This window comes from Solea solea, chromosome 2 (assembly GCF_958295425.1).
Source record: "Solea solea chromosome 2, fSolSol10.1, whole genome shotgun sequence".
In the NCBI taxonomy this organism is placed as follows: domain Eukaryota; kingdom Metazoa; phylum Chordata; class Actinopteri; order Pleuronectiformes; family Soleidae; genus Solea; species Solea solea.
In genome coordinates this window covers 1,641,226-1,664,436 of record NC_081135.1, presented here as the reverse complement: position 1 = coordinate 1,664,436, position 23,211 = coordinate 1,641,226, and the positions used below count along the sequence as shown (strand labels likewise).

Genomic DNA, 23,211 nt, shown 5'->3' with positions numbered 1-23,211 from the left:
ACATGTTCACTCTCATCTCCTGTGTCTCCTGCTCCATCTGTCCACTTCTCTGTTCTCCTCATCTGCCTCCTCTCCCTGTCCTGCGTCTCCTCTCTCTAGGTCCTGCGTCTCCTCTGTCTGTCCTGTGTCTCCTCTCTCTCTCTGTCCTGCGTCTCCTCCTCGCCTCCTGCTGTGTCTGTGTTTGGTTACAGAAGCTTCCTCTGCTTACAGGCTGTTGCTCACGCTTGACTAATGACACCACAACTGTTCCTGTGGCCATTAGGCCCCTCCCCATTTCGTCCCCCCACACTAATAGCCGCCTCCCTCCATTATTGTAGCCATCCATCACTCAGCTTCCTCACTGGCCTTTTCTTCATCTCATCAGGAAGAGACGTCAAATCCAACAACATACAACTGTTAAAAAGACGCATAAATCCCTGAAAACATGCGTTTGTCTCCCAACATTTAAAATGTCCATATTTAACAGAGGAGTCTGCTGTATGTAGAGACGGCCCTGTGATTCTAATGATTCTAGTGATTCTAATGATTCTAATGATTCAGTTACACCCAAAACAACTGCTGTACAAGTTTGTGTGTTTGTGTAACCATGTCACGGCAGTTTCATGCCGGGATGATGCCGGTACCATGTAGTGGAAAAACGTCACCCGCCTCTCTATATAGAGATAATAAAGGGTGGTATGGCGTGAACTTGCCCTTTAATCCCGCTCTCACACACACACACACACACACACACACGCTGGATTATGTCATCTTTAATGGTCACTACACAAACTGACCACACCCAGCTGCACTCTTCACTGACGCTCTTTAACATTTCCATCATGACACCCAAGGTTCAGGTCTGTGAGTGAGAGAGAGAGAGGGTGAGTGAGTGAGTGAACCAGGGAGAGAGAGAGAGAGAGAGGCGGAAATGAGTGAGAACCACAGACTGTGATGAAAACACAAGGCTAGAAATGAGTCACTCGTTCAGTGAGGTGTGTTTTGTGTGTCACAGACGTGTGTATGTGTGTGTGTGTCACGTCTCCTGTTTTTATGGCTGGAGTATTCCAGGTCATATGATCACAATCAGACGTGTGTGTGTGTGCGTGTGCAAGAGGTGATTCATCGTCTGAGATACAGACGGGACGAGAGGGGACGTATTTAAACGAGACACACGTACTATCAATGGTCAAAAACTATAAAAATTCAGGATGTCTCTTTATTTTTTATAAAGATACACTTGAGCAGGAAAAACGTTGCAGTTGTAAGAAAATCGAGATATTTTATTCTAATTATTGTGATAATACCATAATATCAGTGTGGAAATACTCATCGACGTTGGTTGTGCTTAAGCCTCCGACCACTAGTTGGCAGCAGACTTTCAGCCAGAGTCTCCTTCACTCATGTCTTTAGTCAAAGAAAACACAACAGTGTTTACACTGTGATTATATAATTATTGAAATATTAACATTTAAGAAAAAAAATAAAAAAATGTTTTAGGGTGTTCTCACCCTAAAATAGACACATTTTAGGTGGAAAAAAGTTTATGAGCTAAAATATATTATTATATCTCAATAAATTGCCTTTTTTTTGTCCCATCATATCTCCAGATTTCTGCTTTTATTCCTCAGGCGAACCTTGAATTCAACCCTCGGTTGATTTGAATTGGCTGATTTCTCTGGAGTTGTGAGAGGAAGTTTGTCACCAGGAAATATGGAAAATATTAAACATATTTGTTTGTGTATTTGCATATATAGTACATTTATACACACACACACTGGTGCGTCAGCTCTGCTGTTAAAAGACACCTTTGTTTTTGTGTGTGAAGATGAGAATTATTTTTAGATGAACGTGTCATTCCTTGTGCACTGTGTATGTACGCCTCCAGCTGGTAAATGTAAACAGAAATATGCAGTAATATAGTTGTTTTGTTTTGTTTAGATTCTTGAACATAAAGGATTCAAAATGACGTAATATCACAAAGACGTGTTTATTACTTCACAAAATGTTGTAATTTTACAAAAAAAATTCCAAAAACATTAAAAGGTAGATCATCAGCAGCAAACTGAAAACAAACAACATAGTCCACTATTTCTGTCTTCAGCAGCGACTTCATACTCTTCACACGGCTCTGTTTCCCTCTCCTCCTGACACTCTGATATCATCTAAAGATAGACATGTCCTCCTCTTCCTCCTCCTCCTCATCCTCCTCTTCTTCTTCATCCTCGGCTCCTCCAGATGCCTGCTGTGATTTATTCAGACACAACCAGTTCCCAGAATTCACTTTATCCCACCCTGTACCCACAATTCACCCAAACTTCTTTCTTTAAAAATAATAAAAAACAATCTGCTGCAGCAGTTTCCCTGACCCCGCCTTTGATGTGTCTCTAGCTCATTCACGTAGGGTGCAAAGCGCCAAAATGGACGCCAGCAATTCCAAATGGCCGACTTCCTGTTGAGTTGAGGCCATAGTTACGGTCGACTTTTTTGTTCATCTTAGTCTATAACATCTTCCCACCAAGTTTGGGGAAATTAAGTGGAACTAAATTTTGTTTTCAAATGAATACGTTTCAGGCTCAGATTTTTTGTGCCAGGTGTCAGGTTAGTTTTAGATCGTGACCTCAGGACGTCTAGTAGAAGTTGACATGAATATACAACCCTCTGTTCTTTTCATGTAAGGTTAAGATATAGGGATATTATATTTATTGTGTATGACGACACACGACGAGATATGGTCTTTTATGTGGACTTTTCCTGATTTTTAAAGGCTGTTTCGTTGATTATCTTCACATTTATTATGTCGAAGAAACACACTAAATATTATGGATATTGATTCAAAGAAATACATGGAATCAACAAAATGTTTTCATTTCTAGTGGAGTTTGACCACATTTATAGCAACTGACACGTGAATATCCTTCATTTAAAGACACAAAGCAGAAATAAAGGTCTATTTTATAACATGTAACACAGATTATTTTCCAGTGTTTTGTGAATCACAGGAGAAAAGAAACAGACTGTGGACACAGCTGTTGTGCATCTCATTTATTTTTTCCGTGTGTGAGAGAGAGAGAGAGAGAGAGAGTTGGCAAACACAATGCCCGCCGCTCATTTGATTTTTTGGCCACTTCCTCTTCCTGTCTGTGTCCAGCCAGACGGCCATGATGTCATCGCCCCCCCACAGCGGGGACAGGACACTCGGGCCCTTTCATACTGTGAGGGAAACCCCCAAATAGATGTTTCCTGTGTCAGACATGTGGATAAACCTCTGTGCCGATCGTCTGCCTCCAACACCAAAATAAAAGCATACAGGAAGTAGACAGGAGTTACTCTGTCTATTTTCATTTATAAAAGCTAAAATCTTTCTACTCCATTAGCTGCCCAGTCTGCAGCGCATCTATTACCACAAGGTGGCAGCAGTGATGAAATTCACAAGGTGCCTTGAACGCATCTCGAAGCAGCTCCTCCTCTAAGTTCACCGCGCTTTACCGGGGTCTTTGAATGCATCTCGCTAAAAGTCACAAAGTTCTCCAAAATTCAAGGCTAATGTCAGAAGTTAAGACGTAGTTATATAACTTAAATTCAAAAAAATGAGAAGATTTGTCCACAAAGCAACATTTTACACTTAAGATGATTTCTTTGTTCTATGGATCAAAGAAACCAGGAAATATTGACATTTAAGAAAGCTGAAAAATCAGGAAACCTGTGATAATTATCGATAAAAAAATTCCCCAAATCAATGAATCCATTAGTTCTTTGCTCCATAAAGTGGTAGAGTCCTCCTCTCAGCCTAAACTCGCCCTCTCTTCCCAGTAGGTGGCACCGTTAACCCCAAAGACAGCTGGCGTTTCCTGCCATGTGGGAAAATCAGGAGTTCTGCACATCCTGGCCACTTCCTGCTCCCACACACACACACACACACACACATATACATATTCATGGTCTTTAAAAGCTTGTTTTTTTTATTTGTTTTTGTTTACATAGTTGGACTGTCGTGTCCCTGATGTGTCTGATATTCATGTCGTGGCAGGAAACCGTTCATCATCATCCACACTGTTCATGTGCTCACACACACACACACACACACACACTAACAGCAGCAAATGCTGCAAAATTACAACAAATCAAACTAAAATGCTGTGACTTTAAGTAGCATGTGAATAAATTTCACACGTGTTAAAGGTTCAGAATGTAAGATTTAGTGACACCTATCGGTGAAACTGCAGATTGTAACAAGCACAAGACTCACTCGCTTCTTTAATGAGCGCAAACATCCGTAAACTGAAAAAAAAACACACATGAAATCTGCGGGTTTGAGACCTCTGAAATTTACCAGGGTCTTTGAATGCATCTCGTTAGCTTCCTTCCTTTCTCTGCAGCAATGAAAGTCACAAACGTATCCACAATGACATTCATTTCCCATGTTTTTCTTAAATTTCTGTGATTTTTCAGCTTCTTCTGTGAATATTTCTTGTTTTCTTTGCTCCACGTGACAAAGAAACCATTAAAAGTGAGGAATGTTGTGTTTGTGGATAAAATGAGACTTTTGAAAAGTTCAGTATTCACCATGTCATAGATTTTAACTGTCTTTAACTTTTAATTGAATTGATTTCACCCACCACGCACAAAATGTTCTTGTATGTTTAAAAACACTCAGCGAGGGCTGCTGTTCTCTTAAATATTAAGTAGTTTTTTTCCCCTTAAATTGAATGAGATTACTTTAGGGAGGGTGTTGTTGTTTCCTGCATTAGTTAGGTATTTTCTGCTTAATCCAGAGTTTATTTTTGTAATCCACACCGTTTCACTTCTTATCATAAATCCATGTTCATGTAACAAACGGCCGCCTCGTTACGTTGTTGCCTCCCTTTTGCGCTGGCGAGCCGCTGCGTCATAATACACCCTCCTCCTTCACTTCATCACCTGTGGAGATTAGATTAGGATTGTGAAATGTGAGTTTTCTCCGCTGCAGTTACACACAGTTAAGGGCTCGGACCCACATACGCGACTCAGAGCCTCGTGTGCAAATTTTCACCGGTTCAAAGAGAACCCGCGGAGGGCGTCACCTGTCAGAGTTAATCCTGGTTTTGGTAAAAGTCCCAGAGAGTGACTGACACCATCAATGGGATTAACCCGGGGAATATTCCACCAGTTTGGGAGCGATCGGGGGGGCAACACTGGGTCGTACCTAGTCAGCAGCTCTGATATTTGATATTTGTGTATATTTCAGACACACACAACTCCCTCTGAACGTGTGTGTGTGTGTATTTATTCTCCATGTTAAGTAACGTCAACAGCGAGCGCTCAGGTGACCCAGTAATGTTATGAAGACACAGTTTCTTTGTCTTATATAAACATTCCCTGTGTGTGTGTGTGTGTGTGTGTGTGTACACACTGAAAAGTTCAACACTTCTGTCACGGAAGTTTCAGCACGGTTTATTTGCATTTAATGTGTTCAAATGGCACTGACTTCATTAAACATAGATTAAGCATAGATTGTAGTTAAAAATAAAATGATAATAATACATACTTGTACACATAAAAATAGATAGTTTTTGATCATTCTCAGACATTTCTTTTGAGTTATTTTAATAAAATAAAAGGGAATATGTCAAACAAAGATGGATTAAGTCGTAAAAAGGTTAAAAATCAACCAAAAAACAAACTCTACACAAAAGACCTGTTTCATTGACTAAATTTACTAAAAAAAAAAACTGCTGCTGCACTGTTTTCCCTCTGTGTCCAGCAGAGGGAGCTCTTTCAACACTTGACAGCACACGTTAGCACCACCTGCTTCTCCTCTGTGAGACTCAGAGTGTTTCCAGGTGGATGAATCGATCCCAGAGCCAATCAATAACTAAATGTCAGCTGATATTAGTCAGACGGTGCAGGGTGGGTTGTCATGGTAACAGGCTTTAGCTGAAGCCTTATCAACACTTTGTTTGTATTTGTGTGTGTGTAGATGGAGCAGGTGTCAGATGATGAGCTGGACCATGGAGCGGAGGAGGACAGTGATAAGGAAGACCAGGACCTGGACAAGATGTTTGGTGACTGGCTGGGAGAACTGGACAAACTCACACAGGTGTCAACACACACACACACACACCTTAACCTTTAACCTTTAACCTAACCCTAAAACCAAGTCTTAAGTCCATATGTCTTCACAAAGATAGGTTTCATTTAAAGACATGCACACACTCTCACACACACACACACAGAGTGATGGTGGCTGGTTGCACGGATACAAACTCACACAGGTAGAGGAGGAGAGGAAGGGTCTGTATCCATGGTAACCTGAACACTGCTAATCCTCCCCTGTATCCTAGCAACACTGGCTCACGGCCACCACCGCTGTGTGCACTGCATGAGTGTGTGAGTGCTCCTCAAAGTCAAACAGTGTACTCAAGCAAAAAAAGTTACTTTAACTTTGTTTTACACTCGTTGACTTTCAAATTTACAAAAACTACAGTGTTTTTTCTCCATGAAACTTTTGGTTTTGCTTCATTTTAAATTGTTATATCAGATATTGAAAGTTATTCTGGAAACGTGTTATTCCAAATGATAAAAGATTAACATTCACTCAGTCATAGATTATATTGCAAGATTAAATCGTGACTGCATGTTTTAACATTTTCAGATTAAATATTGGTGTAATTCTAAACACCTTCTGCTCTGTGTGTGTTTTCCTCTGCAGAGTCTGGATGACGGGCGGCCGCAGCCCAAGCCTCTGCAGAAGCCTCCTCTCAGGCAGGAGACAAACATGGCCAACTTCTCCTACCGCTTCTCCATGTACAACATCAATGGTGAGGCCATCGTGTCTGTGTGTGTCCAAGTGTCTCTGCTGTCCTCTGCTCTCTGACGCTCCTCCTCCCTGTCTCCACAGAGGCGCTGAACCAGGGCGACGCGGTGGACCTGGACGCCCTCATGGCCGACCTGTGCTCCATCGAGCAGGAGCTCAACACCATCTCCAGACCCAACTCCACCAGGCAGAGCAAAGGCCAGCAGAGGGCGCCGGGGAGCCGTGGCGCCAGCACCAAGCACGCGGGCACCGGGGGAGGAGGGAGCAGCGGAGGTAAATACAGATCGTTAGGGCGCGAGCTGCGAATGTTAATCCTTCAGATTATTATTCTATCCGCGAATAAGCGGTCATAAAAGCTCCTGAAACTTGGCACGGAGGTCAGGTCTGGCCAAAATGCGATATTGGCATAGTTCCCGGACCCGTGCGTTGCTCAAGGACTCTACAGCGCCCTTTAAGGTGAAAACAGTGGCAAAATTTAGTTCCACTGAATGTCATGAAACTTGGTGGGAAGATGTTATAGATGAAGATGAACAAAAAAGTGGATCAAAACCATGGCCTCAACTCATCAGGATGTCGGCCATTTGGAATCTTGGCCCCATGTCATATCAATAAAGTCCAATCTAATCTAATCTATGTATATAATCTGTCTATATATCTATAAATCAGTATTAATCATAAGAAAGTTAATTTACTGCAACAATTCCGTAACAATAACATGTAATCAATTTCAATAAAGAATAAAATTTAGGAATGGTAATAATAGAGACGAGGAAGGAGTTACTCATCAAAAGTGAGGATTAAATGTGATTAAATGAGTCTGAAGAGCCGTTTTCTGCCGTTTTCCCCTTAATTTAACCTAGTGTATGTAAATATTCATATGTTCACATGTATTTATGTAGACATGGATGCATAATAACATGTATTTATGTAGACATGGATGCATAATAACATATTTTTATTCATGTTTACGTAGAAAAACACAACACAATGGGTAAAAAGGCATATTAAACAAAAATAAAACATACATTATACATTTTAAATGGTAAAAATCTTTATTCTCCTCTTCACATGAGGAGGAAATTCATTTTAATAAACATGAAATATGATTTTGTGTATATTTTAGGCAGCACCAGTAGCAGTACTCGGGCCTCGCCGGCCAACACGGTCCGCGGCAGCGGCACCAGCGCTCGCCCCGCAGCCTCAAACATCTCCCTGGATGACATCACATCCCAGCTGGAGAAAGCGTCTCTGAGCATGGATGAAGCTGCGCGTCAGACGTCCTCCTCGTCCTCCTCTTCCTCGTCCTCCTCGTTCTCCTCTGCCACACTGCGCCGACCCTCGTCGGGGTCGTCCGGCGGCGGTGGCGGTGGCGGCGGTGGAGGCGGGCAGCACCGCAGGACGGGCTCGGTGGGCGGAGTCAGTGAGCAGGAAGCTCCGTCCCAGAGTCAGCGCTCCAGTGTCAACTCAGCGTGCGCCTCAGCGTCCAGCATGGACTCCCTGGACATTGATAAAGTGATGGCAGGAGGAGGAGGAGGAGGAGAAGTGGAGGCGCGGAGCGGTCAGAGCACACAAGGACACGCCCAGACCAGCACTGAGGTACACACACACACACACACACACACACAGAGTGAGACACGTGTGTGTGAAGTATTTGCTAACAAAAGCTTCAGGTCAATTCACTTTCTGTCTAAAGAGGCAAAAATAAGGACGTTACTGTCTTTTATTTTGAAGGAAACTGACACTGTGTGACCTGAAGCTCGCTGCTGTCCTGCATGTTTAACCACGCAGCAAGACGACTGTTAGGCTACTGACGGGCGACTCAGAGACAACTGACAGGCGACTGACAGGCGACTGACAGGCAACTGACAGGCAACTGACAGACCACTGACAGACGACTCGGAGTCAACTCAGAGACAACTGACAGGCGTCTGACAGACGACTGCGTGTCTGAAGTAAACCACAAGCTACATCCACACTCTAAAATATGTCCCGACGACCACACTGACCCAATCTCATTTCATGGACCAAATAAGTGATATGATGACAATAATCATGAGCTGCAGCCCTAGTTACAAATATCTGTTATCAGCCTCATTAACAGGTTATTATCAGTGCCGATATCAGCCGGGAAAACCAATATCGGTCAACCCCACCACATACCTTGAGACGTTTTCTGTCCACTTAGAAGTTAAAACCTCACAATTAACAGATTTCTGTTCACTCAGGACTGAAAATCAGTCTTTAATTATGTGACTTTTATCGCGATATTGACCAATGTATCAAAAATATTTTTGAGCCGTTAAATGAGATCAAATGGAGTAAAAAAATAAAGTGTGGTGGTTTGGATGTAGCCTGGTGTGTTTGTTCACTCAGAAGCTTCAGGTGTTCTAACACAGTGACTGAGAGCATGTTGCCTTCCTGCTTCTCCTGCATGTGTTCATAATATCTGTGTTTGCATCCTGCTCTCTGTGCACAAACACACACCTCCTCCCACTCCCCCCCCCCGCCTGCCTGCCTGCACCTCCTGGTTCCCCCCCCAGCATGTCACACTGCGACGGGCTCACAGTAAACTGGCCAGACGGCAGCTGGACTTCACCTCACAGCAGGGTGAAGGTGAAGTGGACCGGGCCACTGTAAGTGTGACAGCTTGCGTGTGCGTGTGTGTGTGCGTGTGTGTGTGTGTGTGTGTGGTTTCACTGTTTCCTCTCACTTTGTTGGATTATTAATGATGATACAATGATTAGAATTCAACATACAGACAGAAAAACTGATTTTAACCACTTCAAAAAACAATTCACTGAATACAATCTTCACTGATGATGTCTTAAGAATATGTGTGCCACTTTATCTCACTGTTAGACAGACTTGACCAACAGGAAAATTAAGTTTTTAGCCACTCACTCTCCCACACCAAACCCCATAGAGAAAATCACTGATTTAACATCACAGCACACAGTGTTTGTTGATCCACTGCTGCCTCCATCACTAAGTTCAAATGTCCTATTTTTATGAATTCTGTGTTTGAAATCCTTCGATCAGATTTACTTCAGTGACATAAACTGACCACACGAGGCAGCAGTAGACCACCAGCTGCTGTGTCCCTGTGAGCTAAAAACGCTGGTTTTCTCTATGGGGTTTGGTGTGGGAGAGTGAGCTGCAAACAAATTCTGTAAACTTAGATTTTAATGAGTGGAGGTTTTTTGTGAAGTGACTAAAATCTGTTTTTCCTTGTCTCCATGTTGTCAGCCATGTTTTCAATCAAAGCAAGCTTCAGCGAAGTATTTGTCTGAATATGCAGCTGTTTGTGTGTGTGTGTGTGTGTGTGTGAAAGCACTGTGTGTGTAGTCTTTAGGTTTTTTTTATGAAGTGTTGCATTCATGTGCGTTCCGTCATGTATCTGCCTCTGTACCCACAGCTGCAGCTAACGACCACCACGCTGCATTCAGGGAACCTTCTCACGCTTCCACGCTGCTTTTTATTCCAAACAGAAATGATCAAATCACCTGCAATTAATAATAATAATAATAATCCTCCCAGAATCATCTGGCACTGACTCCTCTCTCTTTTTCTGCTTTTATTTTATTTTATTCTTACCCAAGCACTCCTATCTGGACCAAGAAACTTCTCTCATTCTGAAAAGCATAGCTGGAAAACCTTCTCACCTGCTGACCAAGGTGACCACCTCACACACTCGCTTCTTTACCTCTAATCTCTGTGTGTGTGTGAGTGTGTTTCTGCCATGCATGTCCTTAAGTGGGAAAATCCATCTGCTGCTCACTCTCACATCATTTTTTCAGTCTCTGTCGGACAGAAAGGAGTTAAAAGAAATGTAGTAAATTAAACAATAACCATAAAAATCCATGAGATTTTCATAAAACAGCAATGTGAGAATGGATTTTTACGCTTCCACGCTCTTCTGCCGCTGACACATCGCTGTTTTTATTGTTTTATTTCACTTTTTTCTCTTTTTCTCTCACAAAACTGACCTTGTGATTTGCAGTCTGCCTTCATTTAAAAGTAAATATGACAGTAAAGCATGAGTTAGTCAAAAATTCCTCTATAGGTTAGTGTTTAAATGTCTATTTCTGTTTGCTCTGCTCTTCATCCCAACCAAAATATGCTTTAATTAAGGTTTTTATGGTATTAAAGATTCTTACACCTAATTGGGCGGGGCCTCCTGTCCATAATCACATGGACTAATACAGAAGAAACTTATTATATAACAAAATGCAACTAAAAATGTTGTAATCTTTGTTATCCTGGAAGACCTGGAAAGATGCAGCGCCCCCTTGTGGCATTTTAAAAATAATCTGGACAACATTTTCAAGTCACTCAAAAGGAATATCTCAGATTATCGCGATAATGCATTGTTTAAATTAAAAGTAGTTTTTCTGCCATTTTAAACTTTTTCAACTTTGTCAGAGCACTGAGGCCACGCCTTTTGCCGTATATCCGAAAATCCTTAAGTAACTTTTAATCCTTAACTTGTCTGGAACACGTGGCTCAAACGTGCTAGGACGAATTTGTTCAAATGCGTAGACTATCCATTTTAGTTTTTTCCAAAATGGCTGACTTCTGGGTGGGCGGAGCTAATTGAAGGAGAGCGACGAGTGTACCAAGTTTGGTTAAAATCGGAACAACTATGTGCGACTTAAACACGATAAAAATATAAATTAGCATTTAATGCAATTTTGGCCACTTTCTCTCACATCAAAAATTCCCCAAACATTCCTCATGGAACTTTGGAGTAAACACAACGCACTCACCAATTTTTGTCCCGATCCGACAACTTTTCTCTGACCGGGACCCGACTTCTGGGGGCGCTATAGAGCCCGGGGGCTATGAACAGGTTGCCCAATGACCTCCTCAGAAATGAGCGCAACGCTGGAGAAAAATAATAATCAATAGGTCACACTATTAACATTATATCCACAAAACAGTGGTTTAGGAGTTCATTTACACTCTAAACTCGCTGCTTCTCTACATTGTAACATTGTAAGTCTTTGTCGCAGCCGTTGGCCGTCACTCAAACGTTGATTTTATTCTCCGTCGTCACATGTTTCACATTTGGCCGTTGTCGCTTTTTTTTTATTTGTGATTTATGCCTCCATCGCTGCACGACGCGTCGCCAAGTTCTCGCTCAGGAATTCATGCGTGTGGAAAAAAAGCCAGAGCTCCTTTTTAATATTCCCTGACTGTAATCTGGAAGAGTTTAAGTGTTTGTTTTCGTGACGATGAAAAGAGCAGCTTTGTTGTTCAAAGAGCTTTACAACATTTTATGACACTTTTTGGTCTTTTTTTTTTTGTAACTACAGAAGAGGATTAGGGCCACGGGAAGATATTTTGTGAAAATAATAAATAAATAAATAAATAAACCATATCTCTTAGATTTAAAAAATCTAAAAAAGCTCAAATCTTTCCTCCTGTTTCTCTTTCTATCATAAAAACAGTGGAATAATTTTTTTGAATGAATAAAAACAATCAAAACATGACAAAAAAAAGGCATACATTTTAAATTTCCTGCATCCAAACGCAACGCGTGACTGGATTATAATCTGAACAAACCTGCGTGACTCGGCGGACTAAAGGCTGTGTCACATTAATGTGTGTGTGTGATTCTCATCATGTGGGAAAAAAGGGAGTGTGGGTTACAGAAGGGAGGCGGGGCTACACACACACACACACACACACAGAGCTTCACTGTCAGGGGCCGGCGTTGGCGTCAGTCACGGTTTCCCCTCCTCTCACAGATTGGCTGATTCATGAGTGTTTTGTGGGGATTATGCTCTTTTTTATTGATTCGGCACGCTCCCAAAAAACCTCTGAGGGGGAGGGGCTTAGCCCTCACTGCGACTCACCACGAGCCTCACTTGGGCTTTCTCAGTCAAGTTGAGCTGGTGATGCTGCGCCAACGGCTCATCTCATCACCAGAGTCACAGAAGATGTGGATTTAAAGGCCGTAATCTTAGCAACGGTGGGGATTTTAACGATATAATCTGTGGGAATATTCACTCCCCACTCCTGGACACATGTGGGACGTCTTTGATCTCGCACTCGTCAGGGGATCTCGGGGTGTCATTGTCTCCTCTGTGCAGAGATCAAAGGAGACGTGCCGCAGCCGCAGCGCCGCATGAATCCAATATGGAAGCGCAGGGCGGCAAGAGTGAAGCGTCAGTGTTTTAGCATCGCCAGGATTTTTTTTTCCCCGTCTCTGTTCGCACACTCCATCCAACGTAAACGCACACACGCACACAACCTGAGGGATGGAGGTGATGGCGTCCTGTTGGAGGCGGCAGGTAAGAGGACGTTTAGGGCGAGGAAAACGTCGCACGTACGCCATCACGCCCAAGGCGTTTTATTCCCGAGGATTAGGATTAAAGAGATTAAATCCAGAGTGTTGGACGTGTCGTAACGGGACGAGACGATGTACGATATTTTTACGTATCGTGGTTAAAAAAACATGTGGAAATCGTTAATATTTCACGCTCCTGACTTCGGTCCATTTCACACCAACATTCAGTCCCAGTGATGTATTCTAAACGGCCACAAGGGGGAGCCGCATCTTTCCAGTGATCGCAGAACATCGTGATTTATAACAATTTTATTTTATTGTCTCATATTTTATTACTTAAGATTTCTTTTCATGTTATCTTTTTTTGTAACAATGGTAAAATTCTTCGTGAAGTTTTTTTGAAAGTTCGTAATTCATTCGTAACGCGATGAACAGGTTTCTTTAATGAAGTTTTTCATAACTGTAAGTTTTTTGGTAACATTTAGTTGCACGTTTTTTGTTTTTACAATGTTTTTAGTTTAGTAAAATGGTTTTCAAAACATTTAAGTATGTAAGAAAAATTAAGTACGTTAGAAAAATATTTTTTCATAGTTGGTTTCATTAGTTTCTTGTTTTAAATTGTTTTTTGTTTCTTAAAAAGTTATTTTTTTTAGGTTTAGTAACATGATTTTCATTATGTTATTATGTCATTATTGTCATTATTGTTTTTTACATGTTTTTTCAGAACATCTCTTTCAAAAATTTTGGATTTAATCCAAACTGCATGTAAATTATTAGTTAGATTTATGTTTAAGAATGAAAAACAAACTATATTAAATCACATGTTTACATTTCAGTGCAGTAATGGTCGAAATCCCTGTCATTTTGATCAGGATAATAATAATAATAATAATGTTGTTTTAACTGTGTGTAAATTCAGGAGGAGCAGGCGGCCAAACTGAAGGCTGAGAAAATCCGAGTGGCTCTGGAAAAAATCAAGGAGGCTCAAGTTAAAAAGGTACAAAGACTTTTTGTTATTTTTATTATTTTTGTCTCACTTTTCTCTCGCTGTCTTGTCACATTTGTTTCTTTGTGAAGTTCAGTCTCACAGCGGAGGCGGAGCTCAGAGAAAATAGGTCATTGCTGTGTGTGTGTGTGTGTGTGTGTGTGGACACCTCCAGTCCTCTGGATTAAACCACCAGTGTTTCCTTCACTGTGAATGGGTGTGATGATGATGCTGAACAGAGCGAGTCTTCACTCTGAAAACGTCATGATAACATAAAGAGTGTTGGTGCAACAGCAACATGTTCTGGATTATTCCTTTCACAGTTGCTACTGTAATCTGGAATTATGACCTAACAACTTTATTACTGTTGAACAATTAAAAAAGAAAGAATCTGTGAGACTTTTATGCCAGAGGATTAGGACCACATTTAAATCTCTTTTTTTTTGGAAGAAAAATAAAAAAAATTAAAATCTCAAGATTAATATCAGAATTGGCACTTTAGTCCCAGAATTTTGTCTTTTTTTCCATGAGATTAATATCAGAATTGGCACTTTTATCTCAGAATTTAGGGCTTTTTTTCCACTAAATCAAAGTCAGAATTGTGATTTAAATCTCAGAATAATCCCCCCCCCCCCCACCAGAAAACAGTGTGACTTTAATCCCAAAAACTGTATTTTATTTCCAATGAGATAAAAGTCACACCTCTGACTTTAATCACAGATTGAGATTAAAGCCTAAAATCAAAGTCCCCTGACTTTGATCAGATTTGCTGAGATTAAAGACAAGGATTAAAGTCCTGACTTTGTTTTCTCAGAATATTTACTTAAATGTCAGAATGTTATTTGGTAACATTATGACATTTATGTTCTCAGACTCTTGAGGAGCTGCTTGTGTGACACTGTCACTCCAGTGAGCTGTAAATAAAGCATGTTCTCCTCTGGTCTTCTTCCTCAGCTGGTGATCAGGGTCCACATGTCGGACGAGAGCTCCAAGACCATGATGGTGGACGAGCGTCAGTCGGTCAGGCAGGTGCTGGACAGTCTGCTGGACAAGTCTCACTGTGGCTACAGCCCCGACTGGTCCCTGGTGGAAACCATTTCTGAGCTGCAGATGGGTGAGGAAACAAATCTTGTTTAGACTTTACTAACAGGAAAACTGAGGTTTGTAAACCACTCACTCTCCCACACCAAAGCCCATAGAGAAAATCAGTGATTTTAACATCACAGCAAACAGGAATTGTTGATCCATGCTGCCTCCATCACTAAGTTCAAATGTCTTATTTTTTGAATTTGGCATTTGAAATATTTCATTTAGACTTAATTTAGTGACACAAAGTGGCCACACGAGGCAGCAGTAGACCAGCCGCATCTGTGTCCCATGAGCTAAAATCACTGAGTTTGTCTATGGAGTTTGGTGTGGGAGAGAAGAGACTTGCATCTTATCTTCACACTTCTTTCTTTCTTTCTTTCTTTCTTTCTTTCTTACTTTCTTTCTTTCTCAGAGCGTATCTTTGAGGACCATGAGAACTTGGTGGAGAACCTGTTGAACTGGACTCGGGACAGCCACAACAAACTCATGTTCACCGAACGCATCGAGAAATACGCTCTTTTCAAGAACCCACAGGTGAGTCTCCACTTTAAAACAGTCATATTTTCAGTAACATGAGTAAAAACTTTTTTTTGCTTATTTAGGGATATTTTTGTAACATTTGTGACTTACATATGAGCCTCTGTAGCTGCTGGTGTATTCCGAATATATATGCTTCACACACACACACATAGATTGTTTATGCATGCTCAGCGCTGCTCCGTGTGTTTGTGTGGAAGTAGGTCGGCGTTCTAAAGCGAGTAAAGGTGAATAATTTATTCCACATAAGACGACTTCATGTCTCTGTGTCCTCTCCTCACTCTCAGAACTACTTGCTGGGGCGGAAAGAGACGTCAGAAATGGCAGACAGGAACAAAGAGGCTCTGTTGGAGGTGAGATTATTGATTTACGAGACATTAAAGACCACTAAATGAACATTTTGGACTGACTGTGTGTTCTTCAGGAGTGTTTCTGCGGCGGCTCGGTGTCCGTGCCGGAGATCGAGGGCGTCCTGTGGCTGAAGGAGGACGGGAAGAAGTCGTGGAAGAAGCGTTACTTTCTGCTCAGGGCGTCGGGAATCTACTACGTCCCAAAGGGCAAAGCCAAGGTAAAGAAAGGATGTTGTGTTTTCAAGGTTTGAAAAGTGCTTGAATTTTGCATCAAGTGCTCTAATACTGACTCTATTTCTTTCACAAAATTGTCTTATTAGCTGACTAAATTTGGTTATTAGATGGAGATATAACTCAGTAGATATATCTATTAATGAATCTATCACAGCTGCAAAGTCATGGAAAAATAACCTAACAAATGCTTGAGTTTGAGTTGGATTTGGCTCTTTAGTACTGTTTTTCATGATGGATCCACATGAGTTCCTCTTGTCTCCTGCAGGCCTCCAGAGATCTGGTGTGCTTCCTGCAGTTGGACCATGTGAACGTGTATTACGGTCAGGACTACCGCAGCAAATACAAGGCTCCCACGGACTACTGCCTGGCCCTGAAGGTGAACCACTGGATCAAGTGTTGCTTTCAATCTTCAGTCTTCACTTTTAAGCAGTTGTGGAGTGAAAATGTATGTGTTTTTGTTTTTTTTTGGTTCTGCAGCATCCACAGATCCAGAAGAAGTCTCAGTACATCAAGTATCTGTGCTGTGACGACGTCAGGACGCTTCACCAGTGGGTGAACGGAATTCGAATCGCCAAGGTAAAAGTGTCACCCATTAAGTTTCTGTTGTCTAACAGCACTTAGACTGATCTATTCCATGTTATTGTCTTGTCTCTGTGTGTGTGTGTGTAGTATGGAAAGCAGCTCTATGTGAACTACCAGGAAGCCATGAAGAGGACAGAGGCGGCCTACGATTGGTCCTCTCTCTCCACCTCCAGCATCCGATCCGGCTCCAGCTCGGCCAGCATACCTGGTCAGTTCACTGTCACTGTCGAGCCATCACAACAACTACGTCACTTTAAGTCAACGACATCTTTAAGAACACGCTTCACATCTTTATCTCACTGTTAGACCGACGTTTCCAACAGGAAACGGAAGTTTGGAAAGCACTCATTCTCCCTGCACCAAACCCCATAGAGAAAATCAGTGATTTTAGCTCGAGGGGACACAGGAGCTGTTGGTCTACTGCTGCCTCGTGTGGTCACTTTGTGTCACTGAGGTGAATCTGAACAAAGGATTTCAAACACAGAAATCACTAAAATAACACATTAGAATTTAGTGATGGAGGCAGCAGTGGATCAACAACTCCTGTGTGCTGTGATGTAAAATCGATGATTTTCTCTATGAGGTTTGTTGTGGGAGAGTGAGCGGTTTACAAACTTCACTTTCCTGTTAACAAAGTCTGTCTAACTGTGAGATAAAGTGACAAACACATTCTTAAGATATAAAGTGAAACCCTCTTAGTCCCTGTACTAAATCTGAATTGATGATATTCCACGTTGTTTGCAGAGTCTCAGTCAAATCACTCGGGTCATTCAGACAGCGGCGTGGACACAGGCTCCTCCCACGGACGCTCGCAGAGTGTGGTCAGCTCCATTTTCTCCGAGGCCTGGAAGAGAGGAACACAGATAGAGGAGAACTCCAAGGTATATTTCTATTTCTCACCAAACCCTTGCAATTTTTTGAAAATTTTAAAAATCTGCTTTAATTTTTTATTTTTTTTTAAAGATTCTAAAATATAAAACTTTTAAAAATCATGAATGATTAAATCGATATTTTATTTACTTCTTAAAAAGTGTTGCTTGAAAATATTGACACAAATCTAGTTCCATAAATACTAGAAATGCGTTACGAATGTTGCAAAAAAAAAAAAACACGTTGCTAGGGTTACGAAAAACTTATTACTGATGTTGCGAGAAAAAATTACCTAAAGCTACATAAACATGTGACTAAATTTACTAAAAAAGTACAATAAAAAAAAAAAACATGATTTCACTGATGCGGCTAAAAACGCGTAACTAAGGCTGCAAAAAAACTGTTAAGAAAAACACGTTTCTAGACTTTTATTATCGCGAACATCAAGAGAATGTATCAAAATGTAACAAAACTACGTTCCGAAAAATACAAATGAGTGAAAACGGAAGTCGTAAATCAGATTGTTGTAGATCACGAGGTCGCAGAATGACCGCAAAGATGTAGCACCCCCTTGTGGCACTTCAGGATAAGTCACAAAGACTGTATGTTTTTTTTTAATTGCGATTATTTCAGGTCTTAATGTGTGATATTATTGTCTTTGTGACAGATGAGATCAGAGTCGTCCAGAGGAGGAACTCTGCCGCACGCCACCCACAGTCACAGACACCACAGCCAGCATTCAGTGGACCACCTTGCTCTGACACCACAACCACAGACCCAGACCCAGACCCAGACCCAGCCTCCTCCACCGCAGCAGCAGCAGCAGCAGCCTCCACCACAGTCGCCTCAGCGCCCTCAGCAGCCACCGCAGTCTCCACAGCAACAGCTGCCACCACAGACGGTCAGCAGCTACAACCACATGCCGCCGCAGCAACAACCACCGCCACCACAACCACAGACGGTCAGCAGCTACAACCACATGCCACCGCAGCAACAACCACCGCCACCACAACCACAGACGGTCAGCAGCTACGACCACATGCCGCCACAACAACAACAACAACAACAACAACAACAACAACAACAGCAACAGCAGCAGCAGCAGCAGCAGCAGCAGCAGCAGCAGCAGCAGCAGCAACAGCCGCCCAACAGCTACAACTATATGCAGCAGCAGCAGCTCCCACCACCACATCCACAGACCTTCCACAGCTACAACCACATGCCGCCTCCACCACCACAGCCTCCGCAACAACAGCCGCCACCAAAGACGGTCCACCGCTTCAACTACTTGGTCCCACAGCAGCTCCCACCACCGCAGACCAACAACAGCTACAACTACATGCCTCCACCTCCACAACAGCCACAACCGCAGACCAACAGCTACAACTACATGCCTCCCCCTCCACAACAGCCACAACCGCAGACCAACAACAGCTACAACTACATGCCTCCACCTCCACAACAGCCACAACCGCAGACCAACAGCTACAACTACATGCCTCCCCCTCCACAACAGCCACAACCGCAGACCAACAACAGCTACAACTACATGCCTCCACCTCCACAACAGCCACAACCGCAGACCAACAACAGTCACAACTACATGCCTCCACCCCCACCACAGTCTCCGCAGCAACAGCCGCTGCAGCTCCCACCACCACAGCTACAGACGGTCAACAGCTACAACCACGTGCCACCACCACCACAGCCCCCACCGCAGCAGCCAGCCCCGCCTCCACCTCCGCCTCCCCCTCCCCCTCCGCCTCCTCTTCCACCCCCACCAGTCCAGATGGTGTCACACCACTCTCCAGCTCCCACCATGTACAAGTTCAGCACCATCACTAGGCTGCAGAACCAGCAAGCGGCGCAGACCACGAGTCACCACAGGCCGCCCACTCAATCTCCAGCACCACCTGTCGCTCAGGTGCCCGTCAAACCCAACGTCAATCACATTGCGGCGAGGACGAACGTCCCGCCCCCTCCCCCGCCACCGCCTCCTCCGCCCTCCATGCCGACACCTGGTTCAGCCATGGCCGTGTTGAGGCTGGGGCCTCCCAGTCCTGCGGCCCCGCCTGCCTTCATTCCTCCACCCCCTGCACCTCCTGCTCCCAATAGACTCATGTTTCCTCCAGCCCCGCCTGCACCCATACCCAAGAGTCAGCCGTTTTACTCCAACGGGCTGAAGCAGGCTCTGAAGGAACGGTTTCCCAGCCCACCGCGGGACCTCCTGTCTCCAAGTGAAGACCTGGAGGAGTCCCCACCTCCTGCCCCTGCTCCACCACCACCCCCTCCTCCTCCTCCACCACCGCCGCCGCCACCTCCTCCCCCCCAGCAGTTCCCAGTACAAGCCCAGTTTCCACCTCCTCCTGCACCCAAGAAGACCTTCAATCCAGGCTTTGTGCCTCAAAATGTTCACAAACCTGTGTCCCCTGTCACTCCGTTCCCTCCTGCTCCACCTCCTGCTGCCTTAGGTGGTCCAGCCCCGCCTCCTCCACCACCCCCGCCTCCACCCGCACCCTTTAAGAAGCAGTTTAGCCTCCAGGCGGGGAACCACCCGCCTCCAACTCTGCCCAAGCAGCACAGCCTGTCCAAAGCACCCATCTCCACAGGTGCGCCCCCTACCATGTCACTAGTGAAACAACTGGCAAGTCAGTTTCCAGGAGCTCCATCACAAGCTGTGAGTCACACAGAGCTGCCCAGACCTCCACCCCTCTCTCCACCGGCAGTCAAGACCAAACCAAAGTGGCAGCCTGGTGGTGGACAGCAGCTCCAGTCTCCAGACTTCCCCCCTCCTCCTCCTGACAGCAACGCTGGCTTCACTGCTTCGCCTCCTCCTCCTCCACCTCCTCCTCCTCCCCCACCACCTCCACCAGCACCTGTGACTGGCCCGACTCCACCGCCGCCCCCGCTCCCACCTGGAAACCTGTGCTCCCCCTTGAAGAGGTCGCCCTCCGGCAATTTCGGAGGCAAGAAACCTCCTCCTACTCCACAGAGGAACTCCAGCATCAAGTCCGACGGCTCGGCCTCCTACGAGGAGTCAAGGAGGAACTTGCTGAGCAAGTTTGCTCCTCAGAGCAACACCTCGCCTTCTTCCCTGTGTCCCTCCTCCTCCTCCTCAACAGGGTCTCCTTCCAAGGACGTCACAGCTGGACCTCCTGCTCCCCCAAAACCAGGCAAGCTCAACCTGTCCAACTTACCCTTAGCGCTTCAGGCCAAAGTGAGCCAGGTGAAGCAGTCCAGCGGCGACTTCCCCTCTCCACCAACTGACTGTGCCTACTTCCCGCCTCCTCCTCCGCCCAATGACCTCTTCCCGCCTCCTCCACCTCCTGGTGGTGATATGCACAGCGGGGGAGGACCTCCAAGGGTCGCGGTGGTGAACCCGCAGCCGCAGGCTCCTCCCCCTCCACCACCCGTCTCCCTCGTCAGCAACTCCACTTGGGGGAAGAGCTCGTTAAAAAAGACTCCACCTCCGACGCTTGTGCGGCGCGGCAATGCCACGCCTGAGCCTCCTCCTCCTCCTCTCTCGCCTCCTCCACCAACCTCCCCAAAGGGAAGCTCGGGTCAGCCCAACTTCCTCGCAGACCTCAACCGGACACTGAAGCGGAAGTCGGTTGGTCGCCAGGGTTCCGTCAACTCTGCCGGCCTCCCGGAGAAGCTGGACCCGGCGGGGACGATGGACGACATGGTGCTGCCGCCGCCGCCACCGCCCGAGCTGCTCCAGAGCAACGGCGGAGACGGTGGCTACGCGTCCGGAAACATCTCAGGCTATGCAACGTTGCGACGGGGGCCACCGCCAGCGCCACCCAAACGCGGCGATACCACCAAACTTACCGGGGAGTGTTGAAGCGATGCATGAAACCCTTGGGATCATAAATATACTCTGTAAATATTAAAAAACCCAAACCAGACCATGATCAGTTAGTATTTGCTAATTATTATTATTGCTTTGTTTTTTTGTTTTGTTTTTTTAAACATGCTTTGCATTCTGGATCAATGGGATTTACGATATTGGGACAAACGAAGACTGGAGCGGGTAAGTTTGAAGTCTCGGGAAGTTTTCCGGGATTGTCGGAACTCTCTGGAAAATAAGAAACACTGTAATTGCCCTTTACTGTAAAATCCAGGAACACAAACAAACGGACTGGAGTCAGAAAAGTTCAAGTGTCACTGGATCCTAAACGGTGTATTCTCCGCTTCCTCGCTGTAAGTCTGTGCCACATTCTGGAAACAAGAAGAAAAACACAAACAAACCCCGGATCAGGATCAGGATCGTGCTTTGGTACTGCATGGACCTCATGTAACGACACGCTGTAAACCATGATGCTGTTCCGCTGTGTGTGTGTGAATGTGTGAGAGGGTGAATATGGACACGTGCATCATTTCCACCGAGCGGTACAGTCGCGTGAAGTTTGTTTCGCAGGTTCAGTCGCTGATCTGTTGATGTTTCCCCCGGCGACACAGAATGAAAAACACGAAACGCACCTTTTTTTTTTCGCCGTGCTTTACGTCGAAGAGGTTTCTTTTCTCGACCTTAGTCCTTAATCCCAATCTGTTCTGAACTCGACTGGACTGTACCACTTGGAGGAAACGCAGCTTTAGAAGAAAAAGAAAAAAAGGCCTTTTTTTGAGCAATTTTATTTTTTATTTTTTTGCTTGTACATGAATTTATTTAATGACTTAAATGAAGTGGAAGGATTTTTTTGTTTTGTTTTTTTTATACATATATATATCCGTCTTATTAAAGCTGGTTAAGAAAGTCTGGAGCGGAGCAAAATGGTCAGCACCGAGAGGAATGTATTTAAGAAACTAAAACTTTGGACCCCGTTTGGACCCTGAAATTAAAAGTCCGTCCCCCGGTGATCGGATTACACGTGATCAGATCTCGCGCGTGTTGACGTCACGTCAAATTAATCTGCGTATGGACACACGTGCGGCGTCAAATCCAGTGATGATAAAAGTGTAAAAGATAGACATGGAGTCTTCCCCGAGTCCTGAGGGACAGATTAATGTCCACGTGAGATTAGAACGTCTCGAATGTTTGAGTTGAAGGATTCTACGTGTAATGAAGAGGACGTCAGACGTCATTTTATGTGTCATCCCGTTTCCTCTCTGTGCCATTTCTGCGCCTTTATTTTGAAAGGGTGCTACTGTCAAACGTGTCCTCGCGCGACAAAAACTATATATTTTTTCGTTCCATTTTCATTTTATATTTCTTTATTTAGAATGGAGTATCATCATGGTCGTCGTCACGTGTGACAGGATTACATGTATGTAAGTTATTGATGTGCTGATGTCGACGTGTGGAGAACGCGAGTGAAGAAGTGTCAGATCCAGTGAAAAACGTGTCCCTCATGCATATAAACTGACAATTACAATATAAATGTTAAAAAAATCAAGAGTCCTCATGTATTCACTGGCGTCGTTTCTTTAAAACAAAACCACATTCAAATCCTTAGAAACTTCACAACAGGGACCATTTTTAATGGTCCTTATGCGC

At 44.1% G+C, this 23,211-nt stretch overlaps 1 protein-coding gene across 4 annotated transcripts in view; it reads left to right on the top strand.

Moving 5' to 3' along the window:
- Positions 1-23,115, top strand: part of raph1b (Ras association (RalGDS/AF-6) and pleckstrin homology domains 1b) — a 44,186-nt gene extending 21,071 nt beyond the window's left edge. Inside the window, exons 3-18 of one of the 4 annotated variants that reach the window (XM_058623387.1) lie at positions 5,939-6,058; positions 6,671-6,779; positions 6,860-7,048; positions 7,899-8,371; positions 9,316-9,408; positions 10,375-10,449; positions 13,987-14,064; positions 15,007-15,166; positions 15,554-15,675; positions 15,966-16,031; positions 16,103-16,246; positions 16,528-16,638; positions 16,740-16,838; positions 16,932-17,052; positions 17,589-17,725; positions 18,382-23,115. In XM_058623387.1, coding sequence (XP_058479370.1) covers positions 5,939-6,058; positions 6,671-6,779; positions 6,860-7,048; positions 7,899-8,371; positions 9,316-9,408; positions 10,375-10,449; positions 13,987-14,064; positions 15,007-15,166; positions 15,554-15,675; positions 15,966-16,031; positions 16,103-16,246; positions 16,528-16,638; positions 16,740-16,838; positions 16,932-17,052; positions 17,589-17,725; positions 18,382-21,558 — 5,274 coding nt within the window. In that variant the 3' untranslated portion in view covers positions 21,559-23,115. Of the gene's footprint in view, positions 1-5,938; positions 6,059-6,670; positions 6,780-6,859; positions 7,049-7,898; positions 8,372-9,315; positions 9,409-10,374; positions 10,450-12,469; positions 13,072-13,986; positions 14,065-15,006; positions 15,167-15,553; positions 15,676-15,965; positions 16,032-16,102; positions 16,247-16,527; positions 16,639-16,739; positions 16,839-16,931; positions 17,053-17,588; positions 17,726-18,381 lie in introns of those variants that run through there. The other 3 variants (XM_058623388.1, XM_058623389.1, XM_058623390.1) reach the window with 3 other exon arrangements.
- Positions 23,116-23,211: the final 96 nt, after the last annotated feature.